We start from the raw sequence: 18237 nt of genomic DNA, 5'->3' as shown, positions 1-18237 counted from the left end.
CTGTACAAGCTTAACGCTGGTTGGGAAATAGCAGACGCTGTGGGGAAGTCTTACTAGTGGCAAAAAATTACTTTGGCTTTATGTTGGGTGAAAATCCTCTTTAAAATGGTAATAAACTTGTTAATAAATGCCCACAATTTTACATACAAATTCACCCGTTCACACAATCACCTACCACACCTACACAGACTGCACAAGCCAACGGGCATCCCTCAGTTAGCAGGTTGTGTTGTGATCCTACATTTGAAGGCTAAATTATCACCTTGCATTAGCGGGCATACTATCTGTCAGTGCCCTGAGCTCAGGGATGCCACATCAGGTGACATGAATCTCTCCTCTGTGTGTCTGCGTGAGTGTATGTCTGCGTTTGTGTCTGCGTGTGCGTGCGTGCATGAGCGCTTGCATGCGTGCACACTGTGCCAACAAAGGACCCTCCTCGGACACTTTTTGGCCAGCTGCCTAATTTGTTTTGGTCCTTTGGAACCAATTGGGTGTCTCTCTGGGCTCCCAGTGACGTAATCGGCAGTGTGAGCAGTACGGGTCTGGCAGCAGGCCAAGCCAACCAGTAGCTGCTGTGTTGTTGCTGTGCGATTGGTCATTGGGGCCAGCCCTCGGTTGAGCCACGCAATGGCAGAGTAGGGAGCCCAGGGCAGGGGGAGAAATTATATATTGATTTGTCAGAGAAGCAGTGATGGTGGACAAAGGGGAAAACTGTGGAAATGTGAGGAGGTGGGAGAAGATCATTTCATAATTGGTGATGAAACTTTGGCTCTAAACAACAAGCTGTCAGGGCTATTTGTCATGTTTGTGCCATCATGCTTCCAGAAGCCAGTCTCTTGATTTTGGCCGTTGGTTTGTTTACTGGAACTTAGGTCCTTTTTAAATGCTAATGCTCCCTCTCCACATTTTCCGCATGCTATGCGGCTCACTAGTTCAAGCCAGGGACTCAGAGAAACACATCCTTTTCAACAGATTTTATGAGACAGAACAGCCAGCCTCTTGTGCACACGCCAAACAAGATGGCCCTCTTCCTCCTCCTCCTCCTCCTCTCCCTCCTCCCCCACAGCTTTTTATTTGCTCTCTAACATTTTTCCCCCAGCTCATTCTCTCTGTCTTCATCTCTCTGCTTTTGTAAAAACTGCACATCGTCCTCTACCCTTTATTTCTCTGGTTTCGATTCATTTTTAAGTTGATTCATTCTGTCCATCTCTTGCGTAGCAAATCTTTTAGCTGTCTTCTTCTTTAAAAAAAAAACCTGTGCTGCCCTGTTTTCTTTGCTAACCTTCTCCTTTGTTTCAGCGGGTCTGAAAGCTGCGAGGAAGAACCAGACCCAGCCAGTCGATTTTGGGATGAGCTTTCTCATGTCGGCCTTCCACAAGATCTTAAAGTCCAGTCTGTCTTTGAGTCAGGTAATACCAACAAACCTTTATGGAGAGTTAACATTTAGATAAGTTTGCATCATCTTTAAATGCTTTATATGTTGATGTGAGTTTAGAGATATTAATTTGACTCTGACTCTTTCATTGTCACATCTTTTATGTTTTGAAATTTCAGGGCAATGCTGGGCACATCAGAGTTGTGCCTTGTGGTCCGAAGGTGTTTGTGAGGGCGAGGGACAATCTCTGCTTAATGTGGACAGAGCCATTGACTCAGGGAGCACAAAGGTGAGTCAGGGAAGAACATCCATGGACTAATAGGTGTTAACACCATCTTAATGTGTTGGGGCAGAAGGGAGGGTCTGCCTCAGTGAGGCACAGCAAAGCTGATGGATCAGACTGGCTGGTAAAGGTCGGCCCGGCAGCGTGGATCTCTCAGCTGTGAAATGGAAAAGGTCACGCCACTCAACAGGGCTGAGCTCTCATGGCAGCTTAGCTCCTAGCGTTAGCGGTGGCACAGCTCACAGCTCTCCGATTGCGTTTGCAGCCCATTGGTCGTGTAGCCCATCAGTGAGTCTTCTACTTCATCTCCAGAGTGGCTATTAGTGCACACTCGTAGAACTGAGAGAAATAGGAGTTGTATGAGGATCTGTCAGCGGTCTGATCGTCAGGGGATCAAAACAGGGGTTTAAACAGGGGTCTTGATCCTGAGCTGAGAAACCAGATGACTATTTTTTCCAAAGAGACATTAAAGGATAAAGGACTTGCCATAAGATAAGTCACTCATAAAAAATGCTGTGGGCATGAGTTTGTTGTTCCCTTGGGGTTTTTTTTATTATTCATTTTAGATGAGGACAAAGACATTTTGGACTTATTTTGTGATGTTTCTCTTTCTGCAGCACTGTGCATACTGTAAGCGCCTTGGAGCATCCATTAAGTGCTGTGCTGAAGGATGTGCTCAACTTTACCATTACCCCTGTGCGGGGGCAGCTGGGACCTTTCAGGATATCAGGAGTCTCTCGCTCCTCTGCCCAGAACACATTGAATTGGCCATTCACAAATGTAAGTTGGGTAGAGATGGGGTTGGAGAATGGGGGAATTGGGTACACTAAATTGAATTTAAAAGCTATGGTAAAAATAACTTAGAGATTTGATTCATTGTATCAACTTCACTGTTTGCAATAAGTTTATCTCCCATATTTCCCCCCACTCAAAGCCTGTCTCTGTTTCATTTTCCTGCCCATAGTTGTAGATGATGTAAATTGCGCACTATGCGATAGCCCGGGGGACCTACTGGACCAGCTCTTCTGCACCAGTTGTGGTCAGCATTACCATGGGATGTGCCTGGACATGGCCGTGACCCCTCTAAGGAGGGCAGGTTGGCAGTGCCCTGAGTGCAAAATCTGCCAGACATGCAAGTGAGTCACCTTCCTGACCCCTAAATAATGTATCTCCTACTGAATGTTTTTCTACTGTTTTCTATCTTTCTCTGTTCTTCCTACTAATTTTCTCAGTAGCTGCCGGGCATGATGATCACTGCTGGTTTGTTTACTTCCGAGGTTTGTGAGCAGCTAACTGGATGTTGTACCCTGAAGCTCTGTCTTATAACCTCTGACCTTATATAAACAGCACGGATCTGTTAGCAACCAGGCCTGTTTGCTTTAGGTGAACATTGTCCATCGATCTTTCAGTTTCATATTTACATAGAAACCCTAGTACTGCATGATGTTATTGGATAGCATGGTATTTTTCAAGATGAGATGGGGTTCACAATATTTTGTCACAAACTGTGATGGATGGATGGGAATAGAGACTGGTTCCAAATTGTCTGATTCCTTTGAATGGTTTAGATGTGACAACACGCACAACATGGCTTTTATTGTGGTTACACCAATGGTAAATCTTGCCAATATTTACTGAAGTGAAAATAATTGAAATGACATCCAGTGTTGGCCAGAAAAAAAGTCAGGCACTCTCTCTTTTTTTTTTTTTTTTTTTTTTCTCAACCAGCTCCTCAGCCTTACTCATTCCCAACCCTACAATTAGAGATGTAGCACCCCCGCACAGCATGACGCACCGCTACATGCCCTGAGCTACTACATATCAGCTAGGCTAATATTTTAGCATACTAACATTTCTGCAGGAGCAAGCACTACAGTCTTGCATTTATCATTCTTATACAGAACAATCACAATGTTAGATTGTTGATTCTGTTAACTAGCTGTGTTCGCCACCGTCACTGACTATTAAAACATTGCATTGCTAGACTAACAGCAGAATCACAGACTGGGGATAGAGATTATGTGTGAAATTACTGTCACAATAATCATCAAACCATTACCATAGCCACGTGAAACACTAATGTAATCAGCAATGTAGGGACAGAAATGGATAAATCTTTACTAGTTAAATGTATAACAAGGCTTCTTAATGTTCTCCAGAGATAATCACTCTGACATAGGATGGAATATATCAGGACAACTTGTTGCATGTCCTCGCCTACACATTGCTGCAGGCATCATCTTGTGTATGTGTTTATCAACAATGGGTAGTCAGTCAGTAAGTGACAGACAGTGTGCTCAGCAAGTCTTCTTGTTGGTCTGGCAAAAGTAGTAGTTTTATTGTGAATGACTTGTATTTTTTGGGTTGTTTGGAAGTGCAATATTTAAGTGTTGGCAAAAGTTCACTAAAACTAAAAATGCTTCATTTTTCTGAAAAATAGAATATAACAGAGCACATACTTCTGATTCATTCATTAACATCATTAACAAATTGAATTGATATTTGCTATAAAACTGAGATTGAATATCTATAGAATCAACAGATATGTTCAAACAAAAGTCAAAGAAGTTTCACAGAATACACCTAATGTTGTTTTGCCTGGGATGTTCGGAAACCTAAATATGACAATCCCAAAAAAAAGAAACAATACAACTATGACCACTGTAAATTAAATCCTGTGTAGCTTTGTGCGGTATATCAAAGTCCTTTGTCTCTTTTCACACAACCTCTATCTCTCTCTGTCTATGTAGGAATCCAGGAGAGGACACTAAAATGCTGGTGTGTGACATGTGTGACAAAGGCTACCATACCTTCTGTCTGCAACCTGCTATGGACTCTCTTCCCACCAATGGATGGAGATGTAAGGTAGGAAAGACCTCATATGATGCTGGATGGCTTATTAAAGACAAAACAAAACAAAGGTTATTCTGGCTCATATGCAAAGAGGGTTAATTTTCCAGACTGTGATACATGATGCCCAGATTCTTTGTATCAGATATGATTTTGCAGCAAACTGCAACACAAAATCCCCGCTGTGAGTGGACAATAATATTCACTGGAAAAATTTTCGAGATATGAATCTTCATTCTGTGTGAGTAAAATGTCTACCACCCATGTGAATATGCCTTTTTGGTGGTTTATATGTGCACTTCCTGTGGTTAAGAAATGACTCACACTGGCTGATCTTTAAAGGCTTCAGTTCAGCCTCAGTGCTGTAAGATAATGTAGTGTGTGTGCGTGTGTACATGCGGGTGCATGTTAATCATACGCATCTCTCAGAGCAGCCCCGCCCTTCATCCTCCAGCAGCGTAAATGGCGTGCTTGTCACTCAGGCAGCTGGTTAACCCACCGCCCAATTTTCTGCAGCAGTCGGAGGAAGCCAGTGTAATAGACGCAGCAGGTGACGAAAGGTCTTCACATTTTGCTTCTCTGTCTGACTCAGCACAGGAGGAACACAACCCACACACATCTTTGGCACTTGCCTCTCCTGAGCACCAGCCCCCAACCTCTGTCCCCACTCACGCTGTGGTTTTGTTCTGAGTCCGATTGTCTTGGTGAAGTACAGATCAATGAAAAATGAGTCATAGTTCCAGTTTCAATGCTCTGTCATCTTCCTCTTCATGTCGTCTGCCATGTATGAGCTCCAGAATGGCAGGCTCTGCTTGAGGGGGAAAAAAGCTTACTCAAGCTGAGTGGCTAGCTAGTCTACTGCACTGCAAAGTCACTATTTTGCTGAGAGAGAGCAAGGGCTGGAGAATTTTTCCTGTGCAAGTTTTATGAGTTTCTCTTGCGGAAATTAAGGAGAACAACTGGAAACAACCAGCACTATGATAATTCTCATAATTATTCTATGATCTTAAAAATTATATTATTTTATCACAAGCTTGCTGAGGACAAAGACACTACAGAGATGTTTTCCATTCATAATACAGCTGCTTAGAGTATGTTTAGTAGCCTTACATTAATTGTTAATTTATTGTTGTTGTTTTTTTTTTGTTTTTTTTTTTTTTTTTTTTTTTAAATATATAGTGTTTTGGGCAGCTTCTTTTTATTTCTAGTATGAATAAAATACTGAAGTCCAAGTGCCATTTTAAATGAACAGTGAAACTTAAAAGGCATGCGGCTGAGATAGAAACCAAATGATCACTTTTTTTTTTCTTTTTTTTTTTTTTTTTTTTAAACCCAAAGCAGCTCTGCTTGCTGGCGCATGCTGTCAATGTGGATATTTCATCAAAAAATGCTGTTATTTATTTGCTTGTGCCACTCTGTGGTTCTGTTGCTCACAGCACTATGGTCAACAAAACTGTTCAGTATTTTTTGTAAAGCAGTATTTAAAAATGTTTTTTGTCAAGTCGCTTACGCAAAGAACAGAATGAAATTGGTTTAAGACGAAGCAGAAAACGAAAAAGTTCATAGATGTACTCCATATTTTGACAGCTTGCTTAGATTTCAAGTGACGATCATTTGTAACATTATGTCACACCATTATGCAGCTATGTAGTTGAAACCTAATTATTTTGATGCCAGTGTTAATGTTCAAAAATAGACTATTTGTACTATTCTGTGTAAATCTAATGGCATCTACTCAGAACCAGCTACTCTAAATGAACCTTCTGATTAGAGCATTGCCTTGTAAATTCATTCCATGAAGCTCTGAAAATATTGATGTTATTTTTATGCCTCTGCACTGGCGACAGCTGTGGCTGGGGGCATTATGTTTTCAGGTTGTCTGTCCATTCGTCTGTATGACAATATTCCAGGAACGCTTGGAGGGAATTTCTTCTAATTTGACTCAAACGTTCACTTGGATTCAGTGATGAACTCATTAACATTCTGTGGTCAAAGGTCAAGGTCACCATGACCTGACTAAACACATCTTTGGCCATAACTCCATAATTCATACTCTAATTATGATTAAATGTAGCACAAATGTCTAAAAGGATAAAATGAAGAAGTGATGACCATTTGACTTCATATTGTTCTACAAAAATGACTTCTGACCATTATTCAACACCGTAACTCAGGAAGGGGAGATTGTGACCATATTTCCTGCCACTTGATTGGTTGGCAGAGGCATACAACCACAAGGCAGTAGTTCTAGTTCAGTCTTATTCCCCAGTACTGCCTCATAAATTTTGTTGGAAAGAGTTTTAAATGTACACAAACTCACTGTGGGCCTCGAGAGGTTTCATGCTTATTTCCCATTCTGTGACGAAAGTGCCAAATCTGCATTGCAGACACACTGTTATTCATACTGCATTGTGTCTGAATGACTTTAAATGACATGGTACTAAGAAGGCCTACTTTGCTACGCAGAACTGCAGAGTTTGCATCCAATGTGGAACACGAACCAGCGGGCAATGGCATCACACCAGCCTGCTGTGCGAGAACTGCGTCCAAAACCAGGACCCTGCTCTGTGCTGTCCTACGTGTTCTTGCATCCTGGACCCTGAGCATCACAAAGACTTACTATTCTGCCACACTTGTAAAAGGTAATGAACATTTGTTTATAACGCTGATATGTAATAATGAATGCAACAATTTTGTTTTTCATGTTTCCTAGTAACACTAAGGAAACACTAGGAAAACTGCAGTAATAAATATGTCACATTTTAGCATTGCACAGAGGTCTCTGTCGAACAATCCTTTAAATTCCTTTGCACTCCTTTCAGATGGCTACACCTTGAGTGCGAGCGTCAGAACTCAGGCCAAGCAGAAATCCACCCCAGAGAGGACTATGTCTGTTCCAACTGCAGGTCTCCTGCTGCAGAGCAGACGCTACAGGCAGAGGATATGGATACTGGCCCAGAGCTCAGCCCTCAGCCTGCCTCCATGCACACAGACACTGAGACTAGCCTACAGCTGGCTCAAAAGCACACGGACCTAGAACCTGGCACTCAGCTGCCTCCTGAAATGCACAATGACCCCAAACCGGAATTACTTGCTGTTCCATTGCACTCAGATCCAGAGCCTGTTCAGGCTACTGTCCAGGAGGAGAAGCTGGCCACGTCAGCCCAGAAGCCTGGTGGGTCTTTGTTCCAAAAAGGTTAGATTATACACAGGAAGATAACTGCTCTGATCTATTTCCTTGTCTTTTATTTTTTATCTTGAAGTTTTATTTTCCTTTATTCCCAAGTGTCCCTCCTGGGAATCTAATCTGTTTTATCACCATATTAATCATGTCTTGTTAGTGCAAGGACAAGCCAAGGAATGTAACTCTTTTGATGTATATGAAAGAATCCACAGAAGCACCAGGTTATATGATTGGAAATTAAAGACAATCTTTGTAGTTGAGGGTCCATTGACTCAGCCTCTAGCCATGCAGAAGCAGTTGAAAGTTTTGGCTGTGCAACATCAAACTGGGCCGTAGTGTCAGCGCTGATAAAGTTTTGAAAGTCACAGTTGTTGCAGATGAAAGGATTGGGAAGAGAGTTTTTTGGACTAGGGCCAGGGAGAATCACTCGGTCTTTTATTTGGAGCATTTTCTGAGGACTCCCCAATAAGCAGATGGTGTCCAACTAGCGTCAGATTAAAGCGACTCCATTGTCTTTGTAATTCTGTGTTTTCAAAAATGAAAGTACTTTGTTTCTCCAGTGTTTCTCCTGGGGGAAGTAGTGTTTGCTGCCCATCAATGTGAATGAGAAACTGATACTTGAACACTTATTTTTTTTAGGTTTTTAATTTAGTTCATAGGGAATTGAAACTACACAGTGCAGCTTGAGGCAGAGATGGACAGTTGAGTTACCTGCTCATACTACTGTAATTTAATTTTACTTTTGACTTTCAATTTGACTCTCAGACTAGGCCAGAGTTGTTGATACTACTTAGCACAGGGAGAGGTTGATAAGGCTCTATGGCCATGTCTGCCAAAGCTAATTTTTGTTTATTACGATCCTCTCGTGCATCGCTGTGTGTGCGCTTGCCAGCACCAGGTGTGTGACAGTAAATCAAGATACAACAGGATTTGTTTGTTATACAGTGGCTTGAACAAGATTCAGACTATGACTTATGGCCTTTGGATTCAGGGACTTGAGGTTTGGGCTGAACACAAGAGTTGTGTTGTTTTAAAGTAACAGTAATTATGGTTCTTTAACTCACCTTCAGTGAAATTTCTAGAAATAGCCATCTTGTTTTCAAGTCAAAACCCTTTGTCATTCGACTTGAACTTAAACGCAGAGTGTTAAGCATCTCTAGATAGAGGGTATTTAGTCGCAGTCGCTGGTCACAGGATTTCTGTAATTTGTTATAGTGCAAGCTGTACAGACAAACAGAGTTAAATGATGCTGGTATTTGTTTGTCTGAAGTTCAGGGCTGCACCTCCACTCTGGTTCATGTGCGGTCTGAGATCTGGCTGGGGATGCCAGTGGTAGCTAGGCTGCCCACTCTTGTCTAGACAGCAGACTCCAGTGGCAGGAGAAAATGGGTTGGAGCAGCATGATGGTGATGATATCAGATCCCCCGTCTGCAAACCTGCCTTAGAGCTACACTGGCTCATTCTTGGCTGCTCACACAGCTTGCTCGCTCTGCTTACCATACACATGTGCTCACATTTTACTAGCTTTTTCCTGTGGTCATGAACTGCTTTATCATTGGACGTAGCTGGCAATGCAATGCCTCCCCCACTGTGGTTTTAAATATGTGTTGAGTGTACACGTGAGCTGTGTATGGATTTGAGATGAGCTTTTGGAGGTTTGTTAAGCGAAAACAAGATTCAGTCAAGCTTTACCTGTTTCCCAGTATGCATGTCTTAATGCTCTCTGCACCTGGTAGTAGATGTTGTTTAGGAATGTGGGTTCTAGCTTCTCGAATTGAAGGGTAAAGTTTTCATTGCGTTTTTTGCACTGTATTTGATATTCCTGCCCCAAATAAGAGAAAGGACTTTATTTTGATAATGTGCTGAAAATTACTGATATATATATATATATATATATATATATATATATATATTATATATATATATATATATATATATATATATATATTTATTTATTTTGGTTTTGTTATGTGAGATCATGACTTTACTGCCAACCCGCCCACACATGTAATGTAATTAAAGTCATTAACCAGAGCTGTTATTACCTGCCAGGATTCTCCACCACTCAGGGTTTAACAGCAGGCTTACCGTGACTCAATTGACAGATCCATTCAGTGAGGGCAAGTTAGACCTGACTTAAGGCCTCTGCTGCATTAATCAAAGCCAAGTATTTATCTAAAGCATCACAGTATTCACAGTAGGAGATATAGGAAGCAGGGTGTTAATATGAATGAGAATGTGTGTTCAGCTTGGTCAATAGTTGAAGGCTGGAGATGGTTGGAAGCCCATCTCCTAATTGACTTTCTGGCATCGGCACCGGATGAGCACCTGCAAGCTGCACAGTCATGAGCCCAGAGCACACAGACCCTGGGATGTTGGTTGTCATGGTTACTCCCTTCCCTGGCAGAGATGCTTAGCAGGTGCATGTGTGTGTCAGGATCAGTGTGACATGGGAACTTGTGGATTGAAATGGTGGGTGCCTCGTTAAGACTAGGCTATCTGTACTGTCAGAGGCTGTCTGGCAGTATATTGGCTCGATGTGTGGATGCCTGATAGCCAGGAATGACTAGTTCTATTCATGCCAGACTAGTCAAATGCATTGATGTCTTTGATACAAAACCAAATGGAGAGAGAGGATAGGAGACACTACAACGCCAAAGAGAGAGAGAGAGTAGGAGAACCTAGATTAATACCAAATGTAACCTGATACAAGCTTGTCTCTACTGCTTGTAACTGGAAAGCCACCCCCCTTCCAGTAACACTTCTGTCACTTCCATTTCAAGGCTCATGTAACAGTTCATTAAGTATGAACAGCAAAATTAATTTTACATCCCTATATAATGTCTAATCTTTTTCTACGTGCACTTGTAAAGAACCATATAAAATTATTTTTTTGGTTGAAGAGATAATTGGTAATCTGCAACAAATAGTTTTATGTGTTAAATGAGAGTTTATAAAGAAAATTGTTCACCTTTTTCAAAGAAAAACTGTGATTTCACTAAAAGCAGATGACATTAATATTTTTTCCCACAACTTCAGGATTCATCTCATAGTACAGTCTTGTTTGGTTTAAGTTTCTTTGGAATATCTGTCTAGAGTCAATTAAGCATTTAGTCAATTGACAGAAAAACAATTAACTACTTTTATTATCAGTTAATCATTTTAGTAATTTTTCATCCGAAAATAGTGAAACTGTCACTCAAATGAGCACATTTTCTGCTTTTCTCTGTCACACCTCATTGTGAACCAAATATTTTGAGGTATTCAGACGTTGGTTCAGACAAAACAAGACATTTTAAGATGTCACATTCAGCTCTGTGAAATTGTGATGGCCATTTTCAATATTTTTTTTTATCTATCTAAGACTAAATGATAAATTGGAAAAAATCATTAGCAGATTAATTGATCACGAAAACTATTGTTAGCTGCAGCTCTAAATAGGTGGTTTAGAACTGATGCGAGCAGAAATGTCTTTATCTTTTTTCTCCATCGGGGTTACTGCTGGGCATCCAAGCCTGACATTTCTGTACTGTCTGCTTTCTTTATTTCTTCATTGCCTTACCACTTTATCTTAATGTGCTCAAAGTCTATCCAGCCTCTTCAGTTTAGATTCTTTAGTTTCTCTATTGACATACGAGCATTCCTTTTTTTTCATAGAAGCTCCTTTTTAAATGAATCTTCTTTCTTTCAGATGTCTCAGTGGAAGCAGATGTTGAGAGACAGGTTACTGAACCTTCTGTCAACAGACTCCTCACAGAATTCAAACCAGGTTTGTACTCACAGCTTGTATTTAGTAATTAATCTGCATTGTCGAACCTCATGTTGATTTGTAATAACATAACAGTGATTGTTAAAGTGAAAGTTTGTGTTAAATATATTGCTCACAGTTTATTCATGCTGTTAAAATGCCGTGTAAACATTGTTTACAACTACTATTAGACCAGACCACTTCCCACCAAATCCATGTGTCATTTACATTAATGAGATAAACATTTCTGTCGCGATGCTGATCACATGAAGTCCATTAGCTTAGTGTTATGTTGGTTTCCACTTTATCATTTTTCATTTGTTAATGATGTGCATGATGTGGATATATCAATATATGTTTTTCTGACCACTGTGTATTTCCTCCAACAGAAACAAAACCAGCAGCAAGAACCCAGCTCACATCTACAGAGAGTCCTGCATCTTCAGCGACTCCCAGCCAGGAGCCGGAGTCTGTTCCAGCCCAGCTCTCTACAGAGGCTCTACAGACACCGGACACCACATTACAAATCAAACCAGCAAAGACAGAGGCCTGCTCTGAACAGGGCATGGCCAACCCCAGCACAAAGGATTTTAAGGCCATCATCTCAGCCACCAAAGAACCAAGTACTGCATCAGTACCTTTCACGGACCAACCAATGGAAGTCTCACTACCCCAACCTTCAAGTATGGATGTAGTCAGGGCTTCTTTTCTGGAAACTGCTCCAAAAGAACTTAACAAGGAGATGAGGGAGGGTATTTTTCACAGGAATCTGGCAGAGACTGTTAAGCCCTCAGCTTCCACTACATCAGAGGAGATGGACACTACACCAGAGAGCAAGCCTAATCTGTCATTTCCCAGCCTGTCTTCAGAGGAGAAACCCCTCAAGACGTCTGTGGAAAGGTTGGCTGAAATGGTTTCTTCTTCTTCCCACTCCTCCCCTCTACTCCGAGGGACATCTCCGAGAGAGCCACCACAGACCCATATCCTACCTTCACTGGGTGACCACAGCAGCGTGATGCCCACCACCACCCTCATACCACTCACCCCAAAGATTGGAATGGGAAAGCCAGCCATTACCAAGAGGAAGTTTTCTCCTGGGAGGCCACGAGTGAAACAGGTAGGAACCTGGATATCACCTCACGAAGAATCACTGATGCGTTTTGTGTCAGGATTTGGGTGGTTTTTCACTGTCCCTGCCCAAATGATATATCCCTGGAGCTAATAAATGGTGCTCATACCTCGTGTACTCCAATGGCATATGTGTCCTGTGGGCTCTGCTCTAAGAGGTGGAGGATTTGTGTTTTGTTTTTCTGTTTGTTTTTTTTTGTTTTTTTTTTAATTTGTTGAAGGGGCTTGTACAGTTTAAGATATGTTTTACAGTTATGCCGATTTAATTTTTTTAAATGCTAATCATTTTTCTCTTTTGTAATAGTAGTAGTAGCATTACTGTAGTAGTATTCAAGCATAACAGGAGGACAGTACAGCAAATGATGCTCTCTCTCAACTCCCCTTGCCCTCTTCACATGTTTGTGCACCACATGACTAGTTAGTCACAGTGTTCATACAGAGCTCAGTTGAGGTATTAATTATTTCGAGAAGGAATTGTCGTGTTTTTTTTTTTTTGTTTGTGTGTTTGTTTTTTTTAATGGCTGAAACACATTTTACTGACCATCCTCAGCATATTCCACCTCAGTGGTATGGTCATCGGTCTCTGCTCATCTCATGTCCATGTTACAAACATGTGCCACTTTATTGTCCCATTGAGAATGAGCATTCATCAAGTCACAAATTACCACTACCATTACCATGTCCAAGTTATCTCCATATTACACCATGAAATGCAGTGGGTCACTTGTGGCTGTGAAAAAACGTCCTAATATTAGTGTCTCAGTGTCGCTAAAACAAATGAATTATAATAGACTATCACTGACACTGAATATAGACTCTCTCAGACAAATAATAATGGGAATTGAATCACACCCATGGCTATAATATATTATGAATGATGCTGGTGAGGGTAGACTAATTTAGTTTGCGAAATGTTTTTTTTTTTCCCCAGATATATCCCATCTCTTAAGTAAACATATGGCCCAAACTAATTTGTTACACAAGGCCTGGGGAAATCTATTCCAGAAATTTGAATGTTACTCCTCTTTAGTCCAGCATGCTTTTGTCTGATGGGTTCATGTGCTTCCGTGCTGACGCAATTCCCCTTGTTTTGTCAACATGCCAAACATACACCGTTGTCATGGCGAGAGGTTACAGAGCCTCTTTTCCTGCTTTATAGTGCCATGATGCCCTGGCAGATCCTGCTGTGTGAAATGCAACTAACACAATTGTGCTCACTAGTTTTGCCTCTACAAAGAGTCTATTAGAAACATGCCCCCCTAACTCATATGCATGAAAACCCTAAGGATTGGCTTTAACACAGAATGTAACCTAATAACTTAAACACCTTTCGGCACATCTGATGCTCTCCCATACTGTAGCTCTGCAAAGATGGGTGTGTATTGAATACTTCCCCAATAGCTACATTAGAAGCTCACTACATCTCTCTAACATCTTTCTTTGTATGTTTTATTTCTTCGCTGGCTTTGTTTTTAAGTTGCTGCATTTTGTCGCCCTCCTCCCCCCCTCTCTCTCACTCTCTCACCCGCCCCCCCTTACCTTAGGGTGCATGGAGCCCCCATAGCAGTGTGAGCTCCCCCTTGTCCTGGTCGCCAGACCAGCCAGAGGGGTGGGACGTCCCAAAGACCAGGCAGTCCTCTGGCAGCCCCGGCTGGAGCATCAGAGTGGTAAATACTGTGGCTCACCAGAGACGGCAGGGCAGCAGCTGCCCTCTGTTAGCCCTCTGTTTACCCTAGTGACGCACACTCCCCGAGTGTTCCTGAATGTCACTGTGATGAATTTTGTAGCCTACACTAACAATTACCACCACCTTACAGTGAGAGGAGGAGATTCAAAAACCAGTGTCTAAGCTACTGACTTTATGAAGTGGAACTGAAAGATGTGGCTGTGATGATAATTGGTTTTGCTGGCTTTGCAGTTGAATTGAGAGATCAAGGGTGTGGAGTAATAAGAATAGGATGTAATAGTTTTTCACTAATGAATGATTGTGTCCTGTTTCCTCTTTGTCAAACATGCACTGCTGTGCTCTTTTTTCTGTCTTATTCAAACATGTTCAAGTATTTATATATTTTTTCTTCTTTGATTTTGACTTAGCAAAAAGTCTGTGGCAGTTGGTTGCCATGGTGACAGTCATTACTCTTAACAAAGCTGGGTGAGGGTTAATTTGTATGCTGTGTCAGGGGTCCAGTCCAGGTTAAACACCATCATACAGTGCGTCTGTCAGGAAGCACAGTGGATGGGAGGGGCCTCAGATGGGATCAGGGCCAAATGTGGGGGTAAATAGGAAGGGATTTTGGGGCAGGTGCTGGAAGGTTCAGTTAGACTTAGGTTTGACAGTCACGATTAGGCAGAGGCCTCCTGTCAGAGATGTGCCAAAGGCGCAGTTGAACTCACATTGCTAGAACAACAGCTCAGAGCCTTTTCTCAACTCTATCATTTGCTGGCTGTCTGGCAGAAATTGTAGTGTATCTCAAATAACAGCCATTTCCATGAACTATCAAAATGTCAAGAATCAGTTTGACTGGTTATTTTTTCATCTTGTTGAGCAGTTGCATGATGCTCAAATGTTGGCGATTTCTAAAAAGTTATGTTTTTTTTTTTGTTTTTTTTTTTATCCTTTCTTAGAATTAACTGGTTTTTTTCAAAGCCATCACAGTGCTAAAATAAATATGTGAATGTATTAGGTAAATCACTTGTCAGACAGGCTTTGCAGTAGCAGCTTGCATCCAAGCAACAAACAGCATAACACTACATTTCTAGACTTGAACTGGGAGTGGTGGAAGGTTCCCCCCTGGCAAACCTTTAAATCTTGTCTGCTGCGCAAACTGTGCATGTACAAAAGTGAAACAGACTTCTGCAAATGACGAGTGAGATGAGGAGTGGTCATTGTCTGGTCTGATTTTTCTTTTTTCTTTTTTTTTTCTTTTTTTTTTTTTTTATTGAATTACTTATTTATTTTTTTTGTCTTGCCTCCACAGGGTCGAGGTTCAGGCTTCCCTGGGAGGAGGAGGCCCAGAGGGGCAGGTCTGTCAGGTAGAGCTGGACGCGGCAGGGCCAGAGGCAAGAATGGAGCGAGTCCCAGCATCAACCCTGGGGTATGTGCTATCAGCTGGATGATTTCTTGATGTCTTTAGCAAATATTGCATATGCAAATGAGTGTTTGTTTTCCCTCCAGCTAAAGACATGGATGATGTATTATAAGCAGCATTAATGTTAATGGCAGAGAAAACTGCTAGTTTCATTTTATGGTAAAGGTTGCACATTTCCTGGGGGCCAGTTCCTCGATATCGCTAAAAATTTGACTAAGCAGTTGTGAATAGTAGATGGTAATAGCTGACACTAACTAATCCACTGTAGTATGTGAATCCTAAATACTCATATTTGTTTATTTTGTGTATTCTTTCCTTGATATGCAGATCACTACAATAGAAACACCATACCCAGTCAAGGAGGAGGAGGAGAATGCCATGCATAACACAGTGGTCATATTCTCCAGCAATGACAGTTTCACACTAAAACAGGTGTTGTGTTGTTTTTTAATTAAGAGTGTGCTGATGTATTTCATTTTAAATACTGATCCACGCATTTCTCCATTCACTTAGATTGCCTGAAATTAAATCTGTACTTAAAGATCTCTTCCTCTGGAGATCATTAATTCCTGTGGAGATCCTGCCAACTGCCTGCAGGAAGTGCAGTGGATTATATAACACAGGATCATATTGAAATTTCATTGTTTCTTACTTTCTGCCTTCAAAGTAATGCTCCTGTACTGAATTTAATTTACAGTAATAGTAAGTGACTGATGACCACTGTCAAATATTCATCAAGGTTTTAAAGAAAGCAGTAACTGAAGTTAGCGGTGTGGGATAGTAATTGAGAGATTGAAATCTTGTATTGTTATAGAAAAACTGTTGACTAATCAATTAAGCAATACAGCTGAGGTGCTGCTTATTAAGTCACTTATCCTGAATGGCTCAAGTGAAACCGGTCAGTGAGCAAAAACTGTTCTGTCTGGCTCTCGGATGTGAAATGTGAATGTGATGCAGGGGCTGAAAGGGGCTCACTCAATTATCCTGGTTAAAAGTCCAATGTTTCCAAAAGCATCCTGTATTCCTTTAACCTTGCATTTCAAGATGCTTTTATGCACATTAATATTTGAGGATATAGGACAACTGCAGCGTCCTTATCTATCAAGCAGGTTTAGGGTAAAGGAAGCAGTTTCTTCCCTCTCCTTGCTTCCAGGATAGCAACAACATAGACAGTGACCTTTTACTTATACAGCCAGTGGCAATAAATGAATATGCAGAACATATTGATACCCATGTGATACAGTAGTGAGATAAATATTGAACAGTTGTCAGATTTGTTCTTGTAGACAAGCTGAAACTGACAGTAGCTGACTAGTTTCTTTGTTTTTAGCACAGAAAAAAAAAAAAAAATTTCGAGTGGAAAATTGGAATAATAAAAGTGGGGCTCTCACTGGCTCAGGGAGATGAGATAACTCATGATGTCTTTCTTCCTTTTAGGACATGTGTGTGGTGTGTGGGAGTTTTGGCCTTGGAGCAGAAGGTCGTCTTTTGGCTTGTGCTCAGTGTGGCCAGTGCTACCATCCATTCTGTGTCGGCATAAAGGTACATTAACTGTTGAGTTTGTACACCACACATTCAGTGTACATACTGTAAGTACCTAATAGAAATGCGATCCTTTCACATACATACCTACATATAAATGTCTCATTGTTACTTTCATAGATCACCAAGGTGGTGCTGAGTAAAGGCTGGCGTTGTCTGGAGTGTACAGTGTGCGAGGCATGTGGACAGGCTACAGATCCTGGCCGCTTGCTGCTGTGTGATGACTGTGACATCAGCTATCACACCTACTGCTTGGACCCCCCACTGCAGAACGTACCCAAGGACAGCTGGAAGTGCAAATGGTGAGTAACTTGTTAATCGTCTCACCCAAAATTTGCTTCAAACAGGCAAAGTTTACAAAAGGAATGGAACAATTAGACATTATTGAGCACTGTGTTATTTGTACAAAAGAACAGTAAATAATTTCATCTTTGCTAACTTCTTTGCGTACTAAGTAGGCTGGGTTTTTGCAGCTCAGTTAATCTGAACTGTCCTCTTTGAAGTAACCTATGTGGAATGACCTCTGTCCACTGTGTCTCCTGCAGGTGTGTGTCCTGTACCCAGTGTGGCGCCACCACACCAGGCCTAAGGTGTGACTGGCAGAATAATTACACCCAGTGTGCACCCTGTGCCAGCCTTCCAACATGCCCCATCTGCCTAGTGGACTACAGTGAAGGCACCATCGTCGTGCAGTGCCGCCAATGTGACAGGTGAGCAATGATTCAAGAGGACCTCGTGGTACTAATGTTTTTGTTTGTTTGTTTGTTTTTTACATAGTTTGCTCTTATCTAAGCTTTTTCCTCTCTCTCTGTACATAGATGGTTCCATGCCTCTTGTCAGGGTCTCCATTCAGAGGAAGATGTAGAGAAAGCCGCAGAAAGCAGCTTTGACTGCACAATGTGTCGAGCTTTCAAGACCACTAAAGGTAGGAGTGCAGTGATTCTTCTAAATGTGTTTTTTTTTTTTTTTTTTACAGTGGGTTTTTCTTTTTGTGTGTGTATGTGTCTGCAGTAGAGTGAATAGGCTCAACCATGACAT

The 18237-nt window shown here is 41.5% G+C and overlaps 1 protein-coding gene across 7 annotated transcripts in view; it reads left to right on the top strand.

Annotated features, from left to right (window-relative positions):
* kmt2cb (lysine (K)-specific methyltransferase 2Cb) overlaps window positions 1-18237 on the top strand; it is a 63854-nt gene that overhangs the window by 16661 nt on the left and 28956 nt on the right. For 5 of the 7 annotated variants that reach the window (XM_056390392.1, XM_056390388.1, XM_056390389.1 and 2 more), the window contains exons 6-21: window positions 1300-1409; window positions 1555-1664; window positions 2276-2438; window positions 2623-2794; window positions 4409-4523; window positions 6975-7150; window positions 7331-7704; window positions 11384-11461; window positions 11830-12557; window positions 14113-14235; window positions 15547-15663; window positions 15985-16089; window positions 17095-17199; window positions 17320-17501; window positions 17745-17909; window positions 18018-18124. In XM_056390392.1, coding sequence (XP_056246367.1) covers window positions 1300-1409; window positions 1555-1664; window positions 2276-2438; window positions 2623-2794; window positions 4409-4523; window positions 6975-7150; window positions 7331-7704; window positions 11384-11461; window positions 11830-12557; window positions 14113-14235; window positions 15547-15663; window positions 15985-16089; window positions 17095-17199; window positions 17320-17501; window positions 17745-17909; window positions 18018-18124 — 2930 coding nt within the window. The remainder of the gene's footprint in view (window positions 1-1299; window positions 1410-1554; window positions 1665-2275; window positions 2439-2622; window positions 2795-4408; window positions 4524-6974; window positions 7151-7330; window positions 7705-11383; window positions 11462-11829; window positions 12558-14112; window positions 14236-15546; window positions 15664-15984; window positions 16090-17094; window positions 17200-17319; window positions 17502-17744; window positions 17910-18017; window positions 18125-18237) is intronic. The other 2 variants (XM_056390387.1, XM_056390390.1) reach the window with 2 other exon arrangements.

This window comes from Seriola aureovittata, chromosome 12, assembly GCF_021018895.1.
Source record: "Seriola aureovittata isolate HTS-2021-v1 ecotype China chromosome 12, ASM2101889v1, whole genome shotgun sequence".
Taxonomy (NCBI): Eukaryota; Metazoa; Chordata; class Actinopteri; order Carangiformes; family Carangidae; genus Seriola; species Seriola aureovittata.
Note: the sequence above shows the minus strand (reverse complement) of the source record. Positions and strands in the feature narration are given on the sequence as shown.